Raw genomic sequence first — 21,070 nt, 5'->3', positions numbered from 1 at the left:
ATAAGAAAATAGTTCATATGAATTTATTTCCCCCAACTTTCTTTTTTTTTTTAAGCTGTTTGGGGATCTCCTTGCATTTTTCACTTGCTCCTGGCCACAGCCTTTCGCATCTTAACATAGGACATGAAGTGAAAATAAGTTTTTAAAACATTAAAGCAGAAAATTAAACACCAGGAGATAAAGATGGGCTAGGAACAGAGATGCAGCCTTCATCAAATACATTTTAAGGTATTAATAATTCAGTATTAAAGCCTTACTAAAGCAGCTTATCCAATTAACGGATAGCTGGAAACAACAGTATGTCGCCAATAAAGTTTACACAAAGTCTTTTGATTCACTTGAACAAAAAGTTAGTATTACTGATCTAAAACAGTCTTTCTGGGTGTAAGCTAATATATCAGGAAGATAAATGATATATTAGCTGGTAATCCATACATCCAAATGAAACCAAAGGTAGAAAATCGTATCTGTAACAAAGCCAACTACCCAAGAAGTCACCTTCCTACTATGCATCATCTGCAGTTATCAGAATGTTCTGGCAAGTTACTCTGAAGTACCAACACAGGAGGACAGATTTAGTCACAAGCCCTTCTGAATGATATTTGAACTACCCAGACAGAAGATCTGACTATAGAATAACATCTGATGATATTTTGCTTCAGACTTGCCACACAGGTTTTTCAGTCAACTTGCATTAAAAAAAACCTATGTTCAATACAAGAACCTTTTCTTCCACCTACTCACTATTGTCAGAGAGTAGAAACATCACAAAACAAGCTTCTCACTTTAGTTAAGTTCCACCTCAGACAAGGCTTTCACTGCAGCTAAAATAATTTCATAAATCTAGAATTCCTTAGAGAAGCTTTGTACATATAGATTCCTTTGATTAGGTGATGGTTACGCATGTACAGTGGTACCTTGGCTCACAAACTTAATCCGTTCCAGGACTCTGGTCGTGACCCAAATTGGTCGTGAGTCAAGTTAAATTTCCCCATAAGGTTCAATGTAAATAAGGTTAATCCGTTCTGTAACCATTTTTAAAATCAGAAAAATGTGAAGCAAAGTGACAACAAAGATCCCAGCCACCTCCCCACCACAAGCGTGGCCATCGCCCCCCCCCCCCCGCCAGCATGACCCAAATCGTACCCGTCGTCCCTGCATGCAAGAGACAGGCGTGATCGCGGGCGCAGTGGGGGAGAGAGAGATGGGCGCAAATGGTGCGCTGGGGGTAGGGAGATGGCCTCGACTGCAGTTCCATTTGTGCAGGGAAGGTGTGCTTGATCAGAGGCGTGCTCCTGCAGGAAAGACAGGTGGAATTTCAGCCATCTCCTCTGCAGCTCTGCTTTCCTGCTCCTGTCTCTCCTGCAGCAGCGTGCCTCTGATCACCATGAGTGCCTTCCCAATCTTGGTCGCCACCCAAAGCAGTGTTTGAGACTCAAGTCAAACATTTTCAGACATTTTTGTTCATGACCCGATTTGTTCATGAACCAAGGCGTTCGTGAGTCGAGGTACCACTGTATTGTGTTAGGAGTGAAAAGGAAACATTCAGACAGCACTCAAACCAAGAAGAAAAAGAAATACCAATGGCGCAATCCTCTCATACACTGGAAGCTTGATTACCCAAAGCCTTCTAGGTTCATGCCAACAGGGTGGGAGGAGCAAGAGAGGCAATTTTTGCCTTTCTCTCCTCTGTCTTTTGTATTTTTGCCAGATAGGCTTCTGAGACTGTCTAGCACAGGTGTTCTGGAAGAAGAGGGAAGCAGGCTGCAGAGGTATCAAGTCCTCTCATATCCTAGCCTGTCTGGTCTCCTTCCCTTCCCACCCACCATAAGATACTCCTCCTGCTGCAAGATGATATTTCCAATCCTGGAGGGCAGCCAGTGCTGTTCTTTCCATGCTGGCTGCAAGAAGTCAGAAGAAGGAACCTGGATCTCAATGTTCCCCCTTCCAAATACTGTCTCCAACTTTGGAAGGGGGATTTCAAACCCTATAGTTCCTGGGGCATCCTCTTTAGGACCACAGGATTAATTTCTAATACCTGCTATATTTCTATCTGGAAGGCAGTTATTAACAGCACAGGAGCACTGCTACAATACAGAGTGATTGATGATCTTGTGAAGCAGAAGAGAAAGATTCAACTGTGCAGCTTTCACCAATCTCCATACTTTCTGAATTTTAATTTCCATCAGCCCCAGCCAGCATGAGCAATGGTAGGAAATGCTTGGGCTCCTAATCCAAAGCATCCAAAGAGCACCAGGCTGGAGAAGGCTGTTCTAGTAGTTCTATGCAGTCTCCAAATACCACCAAACAAAACCAGCTCTAGTGGAATCACTACAGAACAAGAAGGGTGAAGGTCGGCCCAGGAATCTCATACTTTTGATGGTGACTCAGAATACATTTCCTTTAGCGCTGAACACCAGCAGCAAAAAGATCTGAGATTAGGGGCAAAGATCTGACCATGAGTGAATCTAACAGAAAAACATTTCAATCTATTTTTAAATGGAATGGGATACAGACATTCTGGAGAATTTCAACAGAACATAGAACAAGATTTTAGGTGGAATTTCTCAACTGCTAAAGGGAGAAAGGTACCATCAACCAAATTCCTTAGGCAGGTTTCGTACATTATTAGATCAATCTGTTTACGCAGAACACTAAAGCATGATTCAGTGCAGATGTTTTAGAATACAATGTCTATCTGTCACAGCCAGCACAGCTAAAGGATAGGAATGAGAATTGTAGTCCAATACATACTGATTGCAGAAGGCTAGTTATATGAGCCAGCCTTAGGCTTGAGTACTTGCTCTCTTCACCAGGAGAAGATTAGAGGCTTTTGTTTCTGTCCTCAATTAACAGCAATTTTTATCATGTCAAAAATGTGTTTAATTTCCTTAAATGACATTTAAGACTGACCACAGTTGTCTGCATTTGCACATACATAGATATGGTTAGTTCAAATGTAAGACAAAAGCTTCTGATTTTCTCCTGCAGCGTAAGAGGAAGAAATGCAAAGTCTAACAAACTTTCACCTAGCACTTATCAAGTGAACACTTCTCTCTTTCTAAGATATATTTTGCAGTCTCATAAATAAATTTTATATATTTATTTTAGATATCTGTAGACAAGCCTTTTAGGGGTCAAATATTTGTAAGATGGCTTCCAGCATATATTTCAAAATATATAATCAACAAAGAGGCTGGATTCAGATTTAAGCAAATTTCTAAACTCCTCCTCCCCACAGCAGCCTCCAAAACATTCTACACACAGCTGGGAGACCCTACTATTAGTCTTATTTCTATACCATCCAATAGCTGAAGTTCTCTTGACAGTTTTCTCCAGGTAGACTGCAGCATATGGAAGATGCTTTGGGGGAAGGAAGGATCCAGAAGAATCTAGCTGAGACATCTTCTCTGAGAAAAGCTTAACTCACATAAAGTGACTCAACCTCTATTATGGAGTGTCTTCTCCTTCCTCCACACCAGCCTATGGCACCATTGAGCAGGGTTCTCAGACCTGCTGTGTAACATTTTCAGATGGCTAGAATTTCTGCCATGTGAATGACGGACAGAGAATTCTATCAAGCTTGACTGCACTGCACAAATCTAAATCTGGATCCAACTCAGTAACTTTAAAGCTGTAAAACTCCTCCACAATGAAAACCCAAGAACCAATAGCATTGACAAAATACCCAGTCTAGTAAAAACAGAAAATTAAAAGTAAAGTAGGACCATATATACACCAACCCTGTAAAATCCTTATTTAAGAGAAAGCAGTTGTTTGCCAACAGTGCCTACAAAAGATCAGGAATGACGGGGTCTTGAACCTTTCTAGTGGAATTGATCAACAGTTCTGGAGCCATTGTCAAAAAAGAAATCTCTCTTGTGCCAGCCAACCTAATGGTTCTCTTTGAAGGTACAAAAGTACAGCAGTCCGATCTTCTCTAAGAGAAGCAAATGGAATTTGAAAACTGATTCCAAGAGTTAACAGGCTGGATGTTTAGTTGCTGCCTCGCTGTAGTTTTCTAATTTGTGGCTGTTTTACAGTTTCACTGTTTTTGTAATTTTGCATTTTTCTTAGCTACCCTGAAGTTTATGTGAAAGCTTCCTTTTCAGTTACACTTAGTTTTGGAAATCTGTAAGGTAAGCCATCTTTGTTAACTAGATTATTTTTAAGACCATAATTTTCTGGTGCAAACACCCTGATCTTAAACATGATAGGCTTTTCTATCCACAACATTTGCACTAGCACAGGGCAGATGGAAAGTGGATCCAGCAGCTGCCAGCCCTTATCCTAAGTATTTACTGAGGTGATCAGTTTGCAGAGTTAAAGTTCTGAACTTCATTTAGTTTAATCTATTTCTGTTTGAAGACTGCAGTCTGAAAAATACAGATATCTTTTAGTCTGTGAAAATGTATGAAACAATCACCAAAACATTTAACTTACCAAACTGACATTCAAAAACAATGCATTGTTAGATTCAATTTATATAATTGCTGGAATGTTCCTCAAGGGTGAACATTCACTAGAATGTTCCTAAAAAGTGGTGTTTTACAGACTAGTTTCTAAAATATGAAGCATGTAATTAAGTTTTTAAGAAAATATGTATACAAAACAAGGTGTTCTATGATCCATGGATCTGCCTTCCAGCAATGAACTTTTTAAAAATTCTTTTGGTGAGTCTCTCCTCAGTCCAAAGCAAAACACAGGTGGGGACTCATCTCTGACAATGCTGAGTCAAGGATCATACATTGCTAGGGTACATGTAGCCAGCAGTCTCTGAGACAGGGAATTCTGATGCAGTGTGTGACACTTTTTCCATCAGTGGCACATCCCTCCCGCTATATGAATTGTGTTATCAGGGCAGGGCAAGGAATAAGATTCCTTCTGTCATCCACACATATAGGAAAGGGACCAAGAGTTCAGAGTGAACTCAATAAAGTGCACTTGTGCAGACATGCCCAAAATTAGCTTCCTGGCCACACATTAGACATCACTGCTTCCACTGGGATAGCTACTGCCATTTTGTTCGCTTCTGAATGCGGGGTCGGCCTACCATAATTAGGACAAGTCCGTGGAGCAATGAGCAATGCAGGCTAACAAGACGGGCAGTCTCTTGCCGCCACCGAGGTCCTCCTTGCAGGAGTAACTCTATGGGAGAGAAGAACCGCCAGCACCGTCCCCGCGAGGCCTAGCTCCTCTGCCCAAGCATATGGGTGAAAAAAAACGGGGGCCGGGACGAGGATGGGCCGACCCTCTTTTCTTCCCTTCAGAGTGGCCGCGCCCACTACACCCACCTCATGCTATAGGCGCCGGCGCCCAACTCTTGCCCGATGCCGGAAAGACTGGCGTCGAAGTCGTGCGCCAGCCCCGAGTCGATCACCTCGTCCATCTTCAGCACCCACGCCATCTTCCAGCAGCAGTACCAAAGGGAAAGGAGGTGGAGGCCCGGCAGCGGTGGCAGCAGCAATGTGCGGGGGAAGGACTCGCTTCTCTTTCTCGTCCTCCTCCTCCTCCTCCTCCCTCCTGCGGTGAGGATACCGAGTCCGGTCAGGCTGAGAAGGGAGGAGGAGGATTCAACGGGTAGCCGGGGGGGAGAGGAAGGGTGCGCCTCAGCCTCTAGGGAGCCCTTTCCCTTCAAAGAAAGCGGGGCTCGCCAGAAGCAACACCAGCACGGCAGGAACCGCCCTCAGCCACATCCTGCGCTTCCCACGGCGGCTGGCCGCCGCCCCGCCACCCCACCGGGGTCCCACTGCCTCCTCTGCAGCCGCCTCTTAGGCCGGCCCCGAGGCGCCGTCGACCAACCGCATCAGCGCCACCCTCCGCCGCAGCAGCGCGGGGAGCCGCCCGCCGCAACAGCAACCCGTGCCGCCGCGCCTAGCGAGCCCCAGTGGCTCCTCCAGCAGTCGGAGCTGTTCCGGCGTCTCCGCCTCCTTCCTAGTGCGCGGCGACGGCGAGGGCAACAGCGGAGCCTGCACTAACATGGCGGCCACATCCTCCTGCCGCGGCTGTCTCTCCTTTCCATTCTGGCTGGTGGAGGCGGAGCGAGCGTTGATTGCCTGGAACCCACCTTGACGGGCAGTGCGGACTGGCTACTGAGCAGCTTAGAGAGAAGCCGGTTTTCTTTTAAGCCAATGAAAAGGCGCTCCCGCCCCTCTCCTCGTTAGCATCTTCCCAGGCTTAGATTCCCCACTGCGCATTCTCGCACGAGGCCGCGCGGACTACAGAACCCAGAATGCAATGCCAGAGTCCGTACGCGCCCGTAACAGCAGACAGTTCCGCAAAGAAAGCGAATCCCTGTTATGTAACGTATTTCACAAACAATTTGTGGCTCTTACTCATCCAATGCAGACCTCAGAAGACGAAATTATTCTGAACTTCCGAGCTGGTGCCACGTCGGCTCACGGTTCAGATCAGTTAGAAGAAAAGGGCTTGTAATTGCACAACAGAAATACGTAACTCTTCGTATGACGTCTTGCATTCAAAGGGAATGCAAAACAAACGTTTCTGTAAGATGAATCGGCAAGTAATCTAAATGTATTTTAATAATTTCAGCAAAATTTAACAGTCTATTAAGTTAGGAACTACAGAAATTCTAAATAGGTGCAAAACAACCAACCTTGAATATATTGGGGTGCTGGACTGAGAAAGCGACTGAGATTATTAAATGGGAATGAGTCTTCAAGTTATAATAGACACCTATTCTGGGGTTTCCAACATGGTGCCCATGGGTGCTAGTGTACTTAGGAACTACTCATTCGGCACTTGCCAAGTTTTTCACAACCCTGTTTTGTTTTTAAAAACTCTTATATTTAAAATATAAAAACAAAAAGCATGCCTCCAGCTCTATTTCATTTTATTTCCAAGAATATGGGGCCCTGAAGACATGGCCAAACCGTTTTATCTAACCAGCATTTTAATGGTTGAATGCATTCTCATTTTTACTGCATATTTTTATATATTGAAATTATGTTTTTAATGCGCTGTTATATTTCTGATTTTTATAAGCCACCTTGAAATCCATTTCGGATATAGATGGGATACAAATGCTTTAATAAATAAATAATAAATAATAGTGGCTTACACTTCATGGTGGAGGAGAACAGTACAAGAGCTATGTTGGAGAATAAGGGAGATGTTTCACCCATGCTCTGTGGTGGTGGGGATTTGCCTGCTTGTGTGTGTGTCTGTGTATTGTTGTGGGGTATGTGGATGCTTAGTCTGCATTATTTCGTATTTGGGGTACTCTTCTGAGCCATGTTGCTAGTCATCAAGCTCCATCAGTTCACCATTGGGCATTGGAACACAAAACTATGAATTAAAAAGAATAGGGTTCCTGCCATTCAGGGCCAACCTGTACTGATGTATTGCTCACATTCATTTTCATTTCGCTGCACCTCTTTGTCTTCCTGATGTGGCCACTTGTTTTGTGATTGGCCACACCACTCACCACAGTAGCCATTTTAAGAGTGAGAAGCCTCCTCATAGCAGCCATATTGTGAGATGCCCACAACAGACTCTCAACATTTCAAATCTGTCCATTGGCCCTAAATAAAGACAGAACATTTAACTTATAAACCAGACAGAGTAAGCAAGAACAAACATTCATCTTCTGCTCCCAGAATTGCATCAAAGGGAAAGTTGAGACAGCAGTATATTCACTGCTTCAATGAGACCCAATTGCTCTCTTCCCCAAACCCTTCCTTGCCTTTTTCCCCTCTTGGTCCCCTTCACATTGTGTCTATGATTTTTAAAACTGGTTCCTGAGAACCAGTGTGGTGCTGTTATTACAGAATTGGACTGGGACTTGGGAGATCCCACTTCTAGTCCTCTCTCAGCCATGAAGCTCACTGGATGACTTTGGGTCAGTCACTTGCACTCATTGTCTTGTGAGGATAAAAATGGGAGTTACTCGAGCTGCCTTGGATTCCTCACAAGAGGAATAAAGGCAGGGTATAAATGCAACGTAACAGCCTTGAGTGCATTAGCAGAAAGGTACATTGAAATGTATTTACTAGCAAGCATGTGTATTGAAATTAGAATAGCCCAATTGTTGCCACATACCAGCATGCACCACTGTAGCACTGCTTGCCATTTAACAGTTTGTAAGCAAAATAGGTAGAGATACCCCAGTTCAAGGAAGAATCCTATGCGGGATTAGGCAGAAATAATAACCTGCAAGTTCTAGCATGTCCCAGCCAGCACAGCTTCAAGGATTCCTACCCACTGGACATGCTGGCTGGAGCTAATGGCAATCATCCCAAAAGATCTTGGGGGCAGCATGTTAGGAAGGCCACTCGAGGCCATTTGCAGTGCAATCCTATGCAAGCTTGATCAAAAGGATCAGTATTCAGAACAGTTTAGTGCTACTTTTTGTTAGGACTACAGCCTTATATGGGTTTAATAATGAGCCAACAGCTCTTTTAGGACAGACTTTTCAGCTCCCAAATCCACAGAGCTCCTTCAGTATGACAGCGTATGTCAAACATTACTATGTACACAGAAGTGATGCGTATCAGAAGTGACGTGGGCAAATTAAAACACACACAAACACACACACACACTGCTGCTGTAGTGAACGCACTTGTGAAACAGGCCCCCGGAGACCATGTTTCACAAATGAAGACTCATTGATCAAGAACTGTTGACAAATAGCTAACATTTGAAGTGGGAATAAAGGAGATGAGAGCTACAAATCTCATCAGAATCAAGAACCTAGGACTTCTATGAGAGAGAAAGGAAAGGGCTCCACACAAAGTAACTGCAACGGCAGTTGTAGAGGAACTAAGGGAATGGGTGGAAACCCATGGATAATGTGTGCACTACAACCGTGGGGAAAGTTCCCACCAAAAATACCTCATCTATGAAAGTTTCCCACATCAGGGCTCTGCAAAGGTAGAAACCTGCCTACCCTCCTATTTCCAGTATGGGTGACACACAGTGACAACCAAGAAGAATTTTGAGTTAAGAGTTTTCCCAAAACCAAAACAGAGAACATGTGCCCTGCAGTACATAAAGTGGCTTACTTCTCCGGCTGCAACCTTCTGAAAGAAATGCAGCAAGCAAAATTCTTGTCTCCAAGAAGTAAGTTTGTCTTTGGATTCCAGTCTCAGTAAAGCTGTTCTCTGCCACACAGTCACACACAATGTTCATTCAGAAAAGGTGGTTGTGGTATGGAGGAATATGAACCTTTTTTGTTCTTTTCCTCCCCTTTATGAACTTAACATCACAGGGGAAACTTCCCCACCAGTTTATTGGACTCTTACCACAAGGAGTTATTACTAGTGGTGGTGATCTCTTTATGGACAGAAGAGCATTTTTAGTGAATAACTGCTCTAACAGAAGATGCTCACTTTTTCAGGGCCAGGTTCACAGTGGGGAACCCATTGTGGCCTCTTTTCTCCACCCCTATGCATGGTATCTGTTACCCACACAGCTCAGAGATTGTTGTGTCATCAGAGTCTGGGAAGAGTTGGTGGCGGAGATGGTTCTGCAACCCTAGAGCAAGACATGAGTTGCAGGGTGTTTTGGAAGCTAACCCTGGAACCCTCCTCACCAGGTTCAGATAACACAGCAAATCACATACAGGACAGAAGAAAGAAGTCACTGTGGATTTATCCCCGTCCCTGATCATGCAAACCTAGGCAAGTGTGGTATGGATGGGCAATAGCCTAAAGTGCCTCATCTTGGAAGCAAAGCACGGTTAGGCTGGGTTGAAAGCTGGAGGGGTGTCTTGAGTTGTGCACTGGGCTGATGGTTGGACCTGATGGCCTGTTTGGCCCCTTCCAACTGTATGATTCTATGAAGAGAGAGATAGCATGCAAATTCAGTAAATATAAGTCCTCTATTTCACTTGTGAATTCAGCTAATTTTATCAAATTTTCCCCATCCAGATTTGACTTTTGCAGGGGCAACCTGCCAGCAAGGCATACCTGTACTACTTTCCATGGTATTCCTCTCCCCATTTTGATGCAATGACTGACAGAAATTATATTCTTGCTCCCAGTTGTTGCCTAGCAAAATCTTACTAGTACCTTCCCTAACAACTTGCAAGGCTGCAGCACAGTGCAAATCCTGTGCTTTACTTTTTTCTGCACTCACTGAGTAAAACACATCACAGTAACATTCAGAAACAAAAATCATTTTTCTTTCCACAGTGTGTGCTAAACATTACAGCTGCCCTTTTATGCAATCCTTAAAAACTAACTCAGTTTACCTGCATTAAAAGAAGCAGCAGCTATAGATGGCATGGTTTTTTCTGACCTGTGCATACACTTTGGAAACCCAGGAGAGAGAGATATATACCATGCTGCCTGGGCTTAGCCAGCACAACATGCCAGGGATGGTGCTTAGGGAAATTGCATCCAGCAATTTTTGCTGCTGATGATTGCATGAACCAGCCCAGTGGTTTGTTTTGATAAAGGTACATTTTTACAGTTTGTTTAAGCTCTTCTGTGTTACTGTAATAGAAAAAGACAGCATCACAGATAGGATTTCATCCTAACAATGTTTCCTCCTAGAATTTATTCAATTATAAAAAGCTTGTCAAAATCTCAAAAGCTCAGCAGTTTATTGTAGTTATATATGTTGATGTGATTGGATCTTACATCCTTTTGCTATTTATAAAAAAAAATCATGCTAGGGGAAGTTGAAGGCAGAGGAAAGGAAGATTAGTATGAGATCGATTGATTCCATAAGGGAAGCCACAGCCTTGAATGTAGGGGCAGCTGTGGACTAGACACTTTGGAAGGCTTTAATTCATGGGGCTATCATAAATTGGAGATGACTTGATAGCACATAGCAAGAACAACATAAAAATTAGCAAAAATATTTTAAAAATCTCCCAATACTATATGCCAATATAGTCATTCAAATAAATGCCAATTTATATGTTAGAGAACAATGTTCTTTTTTAAATTGGTAAAAATGTGATTAAATTATTTAGACAGTCTACGGTTCTGTTCATTTTAACACCAGTATGGTTCCATCTTTCATGTCATCAAAGTCTCTCCTTAAAAAGCAGTGCAATTAATTTTGAAAGAGGAAAGAATAAACACAGAATTCTCTCTCTCTCTGTCGCACAAAGACACAAACACTTCTGCTGTGCTTGGGGAGAAAATAATGACTGGCATTCAGTAAGACCATAAGTATTTTGCAATATTTATTGTTCATAAAAGCTTCTTGTTGTGTTCCATCATGGCATTTCTTGGGCTACATGCCCACCCAGTGTCATTCAAAAGGAACACTCTGTAGGAAACATAAAGCAATATTGTTTATTTAAAACACCTCTTGAATTTTGCAATTGAATGCACAGGCAGAGCAACAAACCTAAAAATCTAGGTGGATGTAGTATGTTCCAGTGAAGATGACTGGCGTATGCATGGGTTACTATTAAAATGTATTATGAATTTACATATTTTAAAATGAGCATCTTTGTATATAGAATAAAAAGAAAACATAAGGTGGCTCGTCTGGTAGCCTTGTCTTTCCCTTGAGTGCTCACCAAGGTATAACCTTTGGATTTTGCTGGGCCAAATGCTCACTTGATGTGTGTCAAACAGATTCTCCTATTGGACCAGAACACTTTTGCCTACACTTTAGATTGTGAAGGCGCACATTTCATTAAAACAATTCCGCTTACCTCATGAATATTCTCTTCCCATCAATCATACTGATACCATTCAAAATACTATAGAGCAAAAGTGTTGTTGTTGTTGTTAAAATAATTTTGCTACTGATCCTCCAATAAACTGTGGGGAAAATGTAGTTTTAATTTTAAAAGTCCCCCTTACTAAGTTACAATGTGGCGTGCCATGAAGCCCAAATCCTTTTATTTTCCATGTAATTCTAGACCTGTGCTTCAGAGACGGCTGGTTCATGGAGGCTATCAATGGCTACTAGTAATGACGGCTATGTATTAACTTGAGAATCAGAGGCAGCGTGCTTCTGCATTGCAGCTTCCTGGGAAGCCAAGTAGGAGGATGCTATTTGCACTCATGACTCATGTCCTACTTGCCTGCTTTCCAGAGGCAGCTGGTTGGCCAATGTGAGAGCCAAACATTTGACTAGGTGAAGACTTAGTCAAATCTACCAGGCCTCTTAGTGTCTTGCTGCTCCCACAGCTCAGCTCTTTTTTAGGGAATGATCACAGGAGAAGCACTGATATTCAGCATGTCCCTCCTTCCTTGCATTAACTGTGCCCCAAGCATTTGTCAGAATAAGAGACAGGTTGTAGAGTTTGGTAGTTCTACCAATCCAATAGTTTCCCAGAAAGACCAGTCTTTGTGGCTTGAAGGAGAACATGCCTAACCTAAAAAAGGCAGTAGCAACTGTTGCCTGAATGACTTCTTTATGACTCAGCTATATATTTGCAGTCCTTTTTAAAAAGAAAAAGGTGGGATGGAAATCAAACAAACAAATAAATAAAATTACAGTCAGGGTCTGCCGTAATGACAGTGCAGATAATGGAAGGACAGCTGTTCTAAACCCTGGGACTGATGTCAGTATTGCCTGATGCATTGGCAGTGCACTAATATATATTGAGATGGAAGACAGTTACATGGCAGGAGCAACAGAAATAATGTGAGGAGGTGATATAATGGAAACCCAAAGTAAACACTAAGGAAGGGGAACCTAAGGCTGGAGAATTAAGGAAAATATCTGATGGGGAAGAATCCATCTCTATATTCAGCTCAACAGCTAGACCAGAGAGTATTACTGTCAGCACTAGGAATATTCTTTATAAACCGGAAACCTGGATTTACACAATGAGTTGTACATGACAGTTCCCTTCAAGGAGGCATGCATACTCAATATACTTTAAATAAGAATTTGCACTGCATTTAGACAAATCCAGAGCCTAAGCGAAATCAAACCTCCTTGGTATTGTTCTGTTGGGTTCCAAAGCTAGGTGGGCTTCTTTCTGAAGCCAACAAAATGGAAGCTGCGTCAGAATGAAGCTTCATTATCAATTTCTGTTTCTTTTGATTATGACTTTGTCTCCAAATAGCATTGGTTTTCTTTACTCCAATTGCTGCAAGGAGGGAGCAGAGCTGAGTGACTGACAGGGGCACCTTCTACTTCTACAGTACATTTTACCAGGGGTTCTAATCACTGTGCTTTGCAGGAGGCCAAGGATGGGACTGTAGGACAGCAATTCTTTCAAAGCCAAGTTGAAGAGGTTTTAAACTAGGTTTAAGTAACCTAGTAACATAACTCCCTAATCCCTGAACATAGCCTTCTGAAACTTGAAAAATTTCTTGCCTGGACATGCCTCTATTGTGTGTGCCATTTTCATTCAAATTAACCAAAACACCATGGCAGCAGGAAATGTATCACTTCCCTACCCAAACTGAAGATTCGCTTCCACAGAAATGACTGTCCTAATATGAACTTGCTGTATTTGGAAGTTTCTTACATAGGGATGCTTGTGACTTTTGGAATGATGGTCTACCATGTAAGATAGGGGGATAGAGATATCTTTTATTGGGAAGCTTCAACATGTCAAGGGTGTTCTTGCATAAAACCCACCATGGCTATCATTTTAAAATTTGGCAGGCTTGGTTTCCTGCCTCAGAAGGAGCAACTGTCCTCGCAGTTTTCTTTCACAAAAGTAATTCTGCCACACAATCAGCAATCCTTTAAATACATCAAAATATTAAAGTTTGTAGTGCAAATATTTCTGCACCTATTTTTTCTCACAATGACCAGATAAAATCCATTCCTAAGGTGCTGCTTTTCGAAACATCATGAGAAAGCAAGACTCACTGGAGAAGACGATCATTCTAGGGAAAGTGAAAGGCAGAAGAAAAAGACGACCAATGAAATGAGATGGAGTGAATCTATAAAGGAAACCACAGCCTTGAATTTAGAAGATCTGAGTGGAGCTTTTGTGTACTGGACATTGTGGAAGGTTTTCATTCAGGGGGCTGTCATAACTTGGGAGATGACTTGATAGCACATAACAACAACAAGGTCTTGCAATACCTGCAACTATAATTCAGTTCTGCCAAGGAGAAAAAAAAGTTTTTTTTTCTATTGCCCATGATGGTCAGTGGAAGGCACCAAGCATTGCTTTTCCAACCTCAACTTTGGTTTGATACCAAACAGGGATGGTCCAAATCTGAATGAATCCAAGCAGAATCAGTCTATTTTCCAGAGCACCAAACTGGGGTCTGGGTTGAAGCAGAGAGACTGGTGCACATCCTTACTAGAAAACGCATTGGAAATGTTCTGATAAGTTATCATAGGCACAAATTAAGTGACCCACCCGGAAACACGGCCCCAGTTCTGTGTTTACATCAAAAAGCAAACTGGGTAATTGGAAACGCCTGAGAGAACTATAAATGTATGTAACATTGCCTCCTACTGGTGGGTGTGACAGGTGGGCCAATATCTATTTTTATACAACAAAAGCCATGTTTGCATACACCCACATATACCCTTCTATTGTTGGCTGCATTTCAAATCGCAGGTTTGATTTCAGTTGTTTTACAGCAGCTTTCCCCAATGCAGCCCCCTCCAGATGTATAGAATTTCCATTCCTAGCAGGCCCAGTTAGCATGGTCCACAGCCAGACCACCTTAGGGAAGACTGAGTTAGAGCCTCCAATCATGCTAAAAGCATGTTTAGAGCTATTAGTAAGACATACTTTGTTTTGGCTGTATGTACATAGTACGTGGTGTATTGGCTGGTTGTAATGACTTACCTGTGAGAGAAAATGGACACAATATAGATTGTCCATGGTACAAATCAGATATGTTGCTTTATGCAAACTCTTCTGCAGCTTGATTTACCTTGTCTGTGGTTTCAGAAGCATCTGACAGAATTTTCAAAATTATATTTGGTTAGAATCATCAGAAGTTTGTTTTATTAGGTCAAAATCAACAGGTTTTCCTATTATTTGTGCAATGTCAATTATTCTACACTTTACAAATTTGAGGATCAGTGCATTATGGTTGTGTATAGAATATAAGGTATAACTATTCAACTCTTCCTTACCAATTCATGGCACAGAGGATAAATTCTGAATGAACAGGAATGAAGCCTGTAAATATCCTACTAATTGTTGGAGAGACATTATTAAATAATTTGAACTAGGAATTACAATATCAGAATCATTTTCACTCATTGTTAACTTGTAGAGTATTTCATTTGGGATCCAGAAGGGGTGGTGTCTTTCCTAAGGTAGCCTGTTCATATATATTGCTTTTTCCATATCTTAAGCATTACTTTTCAATTCTCATTGCCAAAGTGTCTGTAATTCAAGACTAGAAATTATATTTTAGGTTCTGCTGTTTTACCTGTGTGTATGTTCAATGGTACTACTTTAAATTATTTTTACACTTTTGTTTGTGAACTTACCTTTTTGCTGTGAAAAGCAGTAGAAAAATAATTGAAAACAGAAGGATTTGTATGAGTTCTACAGGCTAAGAAATTTTTGAATTGTGCTCCAATAGGTTCTACTTAAAGCTATGGCAGACTTATCCAACCTCAAACAGCATGGCCAGTGGTCAGAAATTCTGAAAATTGTAGTTGAAAGCATCTGGATAGCACTAGAACTCAGAAGGCTGTTCTGTGAGATTCACATGTAACAACTGGTTGTCCTGGCGGAGGGACTCATGTAGCCAGCTTAAGATGGCTGACAAGCTTCTCCATGCAAACTGGTATGTGCATTTAGGTCTATCACGCAATACATGCTGTAGTTACTGCTTAGATACTGGACCTCTTGTTGGGCTGGGGAAAATGTGTATGGGAGAGGTTGATTCAGGAGAAATAAGAATCAAGGAAAGTATGATTAAAGTTTTGTGTTCTCTGAATAAGCTGGAACTATGTTTATCTGATTTGATTATACTGCTTGCCATCTGGACTGAGGATTTGTTTAGCTCTGACAAGCTTAATTTTGTAAATCTGTATTCTTAGATCAGTGAGATCATTTGTGCAGGTTCAAAAAACCTGGAAATTGGTATTGTTATAACAATTAAGATACCACAAATGATGAAATCTACCACTAAATAAAGCAGAAACACAGCTGTATACGAAGGTAAATTTTTCAAGTAATGTTATGTACAGTTTATTGCCTGTATATGCACAATGGTAAGCAGAGAACTATAAATACACAATGTAATAGAACAGTAGAAAACAAGAATGTTACACACATGAGAATGAGGAAGGGGAGACTATTTTCCTGATGCAACTGCTAAAAAAAGCCAGTGACGAATAATGCAATTTTTAGTATTTTTACATGTATTTCTAAAATATTTTCCCCAATAAACAGCTTTCTGCAACAGCTTCAATAACCACATTTTGTCTTTCCCAGCCAGAATCATTTCCGATCAAAGTAATCGTTAAATTATGTAAAATGCAGGTATTTCAATTTCTCTTTCAAGATAATAAGTGAAGTAATATTAACTCTTTTATAAATGGTATTTGGCTGCATGTTAAAGAATCAGGCTTTGAATACACATCAGCAAAAGAACAAAAAAGGAAAATAAAAAAATATTTCTATAGACAAAAGTTTTTCCACAAGACATTATGGGTAGCAGCTTAATTAAAAGCATTCACGCTGAAGAGGTAGAGAGAATCTTAGCCTAGTACAGAAAAAATCCTCCTTGGCACTATCTTCTCTCCTGTAAAGATCAAATTTCTAAAACTAGATGATGTAACCCTGGTCACAAAATCTATGCTCTAGCCATTGTGAGAAGGGTGCTGTTCTCACTCCCACCTCTCAATTAAGAAGCAGGGTGCTTACATCTGAGAAACAGAAGATATTTGGGGACATTTACTTAATTTTCATTCTCTCTTTCAGTTATTAAGTCCATAAATACAAAGATGCATTATTCACAATGAAGTTTAAAAAAAGTTACAGAAACAACCTTATTTCCACATCTCAATCCAGATGGCCTTGATGACACCACTATGAAAGCTATTCAGTAGATTTGGTGTGGTTTTTCAAAATCATTCAATTAAAATTTCAAGCCAATGTGTCAAAGTCTATAGTGCGTGTGATTCCTTCCTGTACCCGCCCCCCGCAAAATTCAATGCAAAAAGCCCCCATTGCTGATTTTTTTTTCTGCAGTGCTGTCATATATCCCTATGTGAGTTAAAATGATAGAACTACTAGTTCCAGTAACTGGGTTGGAAAGGAAACATTCTAGTGATACATACATACTGAGCATGCTTGTGCAGAGCACTCCACTCTGAAGCATCCTGCTTAAAGAGGTGGTGACAAGGGTAGTTCACATCCATTAAGAGAGTTTGCTTCATCTGTTGTTGGGAAGGCAGGGCGCTAAACAGTCCCAGGTCTGCAACAAAGTATTTTAATTCTCTTCCACACAGGAGGTGCTGAGTTTGTCCTCCTTGTTTGCATGGAATTTGTATGGGACAAATATATCAAGCAGCAAACTATAACCACTTTTACAGAGCTGGACTGATCCAGCTGTTTATGAGCACTGCTTGCTTTCTGACTCAGTTACCTGAGTAAAGACATACATATGTGGATGCGCCTCCAGTACTCCTAGTCTAGTTGTGATTCAGACCAGTTTGGCTTAGTTGTTTTTGAATCCTGCCGCTTCAGAAAAAAATGATACATGTTACTTTGCAGTGGAATAAAAACAAAGAAATTTAGATTTTAGCTTTTACAGCTTAAAGCATTCCTGTTTAATTAGTTTTTTTTAAAAGAAAAATGTACAGTAACACTGATCAAAATCAATGGGAAGACACACAGAAGAGTGTGAACAGAGAACATGATGGATTAGCATTTTAAAATTTATTTTGCTTCGAACAAGTGATATTAATACTGTTTTTCCCTTGGATATGGAGTAACTGCAACAGTCACATGCAGGCTGAGAGTAGCCCTCCGTTAAGGGGAAATAAAAAACAAAAAAACACCCCAATGAAAATTAAGAGTTCCAAAAGCTGTGTTTGAGACTTTTCCTTTAGCTGACTGTCTTTCTTCACAAGACCTGTTATGTGGGCATCAGCTTCACTAGCTTTGTCCAGGAACATCAGCAGCTGCATCACCTGCTCCAGAGCCTGTTTGTGCACGTTTGATGTAAAGGTTCAACAGTTTCATCTGCAGATTTAATTCAGTACATTTCTTGTTTAGTAGTCATGCAGATTTAATATGAGCAAAGTCAGGGAAAAAAACAAGCAACATAATGTGGTTTATAAATAACTGCAATAAAGAAAAAATACTGCCAACTATGCGAAGGAAAAAACCTTTCTTAAGAGTTTATTCAGGTTTTTTTAAAGCAAAGGAGGATTGAATGTTTTATGTTATTAATGAAAAGTATCCTCCACAGTATCTGTGCAGTGCTCACTTGCTGACTACTGCTAAAGGGCGGTTGCAATCCTTGTGCTGAGATTTAGGCTTTATTCAGACCTAAAAGAAAAGCATGGTATCATGATAAAAGAAGGTGTTGTAGAGTGTTCAGGCTTATGTATGCCTCCGAGAAAAGTTTTAAACTAGCTCCTTCAGGAAGACTATGGGAGAACAAGCCAAGATCTGAAACCATGATATGATAATGGATTCTTTTCATTAACCATAAATTTTACCAGGAGTGGGGAACCTTTGGCTCTCCAGATGTTGGTGGATCCCAGCTCCCAGAATTCCTGACCATTGGCCTTGCAGCTGAGGCTAATGGGAGCAGAAGTCCAAAAACATTTGGCGGGTCACAGGTCCTCCACCCCTGGTTTAAGCAAATCTCAGCTCCCCAAGTTCAGATCCCTCAAGGAATTGTTGTTAGTTTAAAACTGAAAGCAGAAGCTTTGATCCTCCTCAGGGATGCAAGAGAAAAAACAAGCTGTAGGGAAGCAAATGAGCCCAAGGCTTGCTCTGGTGTGTTCACATACTGGGAAAGTATTACTTTCTATTATGTTTGAACTAAACTTAGACTTACTTAACAATTTGGACAGTACGGAAAGTAATTTTTGTCATTCTTTCTTTTAGTACTGTGATAATTAGTGAAGAAGTTGTAAAAGAACACCATCTCACTTTTAAAATGCCACAATTTCAGTAATTTCACTACCCATGCTGTGATTTCTCACTTCCCCTCTCCAAAAAGCTTAGGTTCTTGAGCACTACTTAATTAGTTGTGGTTTCCAGGGCAGGTATAATCTTTGCTGGCAGAAATGCTATGGAAATTATAGCTTGCTGTAAATCGGGAATAATTAAAAGACATCATGCGAAAAGGAGAGCATGAGCACAGAGCTTGTCCCCATATCACCTGTTCCCTTTTTTCTTGTATCCAATTTTTAGCAGCTTTAACTTCAAGCACACTACAAAGTCAGATTGATACACATTTGGGAAGGGAAATACAGTGCTGGTGAAATCAATCCTTGCAGTTTACTACTCTCTTAGCACCCTATAATTCCATCTGGAACTACACAGCAAAGTTTTTCTGTTTCAGGCTGCAGCTGAGGAGATCCATGTCTCAATGTTGCCCTGTGAGGAAAAAAAATCTTGCACAGAGAAAAGTAGGATGCCAGATATACTATTTCTTGTATACCAGGGGTGCAGAACTGCAGGGCCGTTTCCCATCTGCTGCCTGGGTCCCTAGAACAGCCATGTCCCTCTCCTGGTTCTGCTTGTTTCCCCTCAACTTTTGATCTTTTGGTGATTTCACAGCTTTTGGGCAGTTTTCTTCATTTGACAAGGTTGACATGATTCTGTTAAGGCAGTCAGAGTTTTACTCCCTTAATATGCTAGTATTTTGGCCCTGCCCATTCTGCTATTGGCTCCACCCACCACTGGAATTTATCCCTTGGTCTGAAAGAGCACCCCCGTTCTGTGTGCATGGGGTACTTTTATATGTGTGCTTCGGGAGCTTTAAACAGGCAACTCCTCATCTGTAGCTTGAAAAGGTACTATCTGTGAAAGGTTACCCACTTTAGTTGTACTGCATCTATAAACTGGACCTTCACCTACTTTGAAGCAGAATGTTAACTGAAGCCTGACTTTACATGGAACATAACAGGAGTTATAGTCAGTCTGTTTATATACTATGTTTACCACAAATAGTCAAGGAGGAGCACAGAAGATAAAATGAACAATGGGCCACTTGTTTCCAGATTATTTTTCAAGACCAGCTATTGATTCCCCCTCTCCCCACTCCCTTCCCTACAATTCTTCCCACTTCGTAGCAACTACTGGAAACAAAATTGTGGATATGACAAGCCTCCACCTACTTTGCTGCCAGTGAGTTGACTGAGATGTGGCTTCAGCTCATCACCAATGACTGCATGAATGGCTACCAGACAGAATACACAAGCCTTCCGAACACTGCTCTCAGAGTTATCATAGCCCTAGAAAGCAAGAAAAAATAGTATTTTAAACAATATTAGTTAATTTATAAAATACAGACTAGTTAAAATAAAAAGTCTCTGAAAGCTATTGGAATATGCTGTCAACCATCAGGGGACTGCAAAATTCCTTTCAACCCGAGGGCTGCATGCTGTCTTACCTGTATTAGACCTGGTACTATTTCTGGCAAGAGCTGAGCAAGTGTTTCTTTTGGTACCCTCTCTATCACCTTAGTCTGCATTTTGATTGCAGCCAGATTTATGGGGTAATCTGCTGTCTGAATAATGGGGCAGAGTACTTTGATGCATTGATCTGGACTAATGGATGTGGCCAGCATAGTAGCAGCCTCTTCAGCAGACCGTACCACCTAAAAATTCAATCAGAAACATGAGGAAGCAATTAAATTGAATTTATTCAATTTTACTATTAGCATATTGTCAAAACCTTATAGAAAAATTTCTGTAGACACACTTTGCTTTATACCTAACATTCCTATTGAGAGAACACCATCTCAGAAAGGGCGGGGCCTATTTTCAAAAACACATTCAGCACCCTCAGGCCTGAAAATAGGAACTGATGTCTCCAATCTACAAATTGTTGGGGTAAGAAGTCAACTGTTGGGGTAAGACATCAAGGATCTGGACGTTTTAATTCCACACACTGAAGTTACATTGACTTTAAAAAGAGAATCCTTCTGGTTCACAAATGGAGAGTATGCTCTTAAACCCCATTAGTTCAAAAACGTGATTCAGGGTTTGTAGTTTCATCTTA

General features: G+C 41.2%; 2 protein-coding genes across 29 annotated transcripts in view; both read right to left on the bottom strand.

Annotated features, from left to right (window-relative positions):
- The window catches only part of UBP1 (upstream binding protein 1), a 28,942-nt gene extending 22,923 nt beyond the window's left edge, over positions 1-6,019 (bottom strand). For 4 of the 9 annotated variants that reach the window (XM_044455402.1, XM_044455393.1, XM_044455383.1 and 1 more), the window contains exon 1: positions 5,295-6,017. In XM_044455402.1, the coding sequence (XP_044311337.1) occupies positions 5,295-5,407 (113 nt within the window). In that variant the 5' untranslated portion in view covers positions 5,408-6,017. Of the gene's footprint in view, positions 1-5,294 lie in introns of all 9 variants that reach the window. The other 5 variants (XM_044455411.1, XM_044455419.1, XR_006417113.1 and 2 more) reach the window with 4 other exon arrangements.
- Positions 6,020-16,040: 10,021 nt separating this feature from the next.
- Positions 16,041-21,070, bottom strand: part of CLASP2 (cytoplasmic linker associated protein 2) — a 136,652-nt gene continuing 131,622 nt past the window's right edge. For all 20 annotated transcript variants that reach the window (XM_044455203.1, XM_044455211.1, XM_044455267.1 and 17 more), the window contains 3 exons: positions 20,460-20,666; positions 20,185-20,301; positions 16,041-18,070 (listed from right to left, as the gene is read on the bottom strand). In XM_044455203.1, coding sequence (XP_044311138.1) covers positions 17,984-18,070; positions 20,185-20,301; positions 20,460-20,666 — 411 coding nt within the window. In that variant the 3' untranslated portion in view covers positions 16,041-17,983. The remainder of the gene's footprint in view (positions 18,071-20,184; positions 20,302-20,459; positions 20,667-21,070) is intronic.

This window comes from Varanus komodoensis, unplaced genomic scaffold, assembly GCF_004798865.1.
Source record: "Varanus komodoensis strain SLA01 unplaced genomic scaffold, ASM479886v1 scaffold10, whole genome shotgun sequence".
Lineage (NCBI taxonomy): Eukaryota > Metazoa > Chordata > Lepidosauria > Squamata > Varanidae > Varanus > Varanus komodoensis.
Note: the sequence above shows the minus strand (reverse complement) of the source record. Positions and strands in the feature narration are given on the sequence as shown.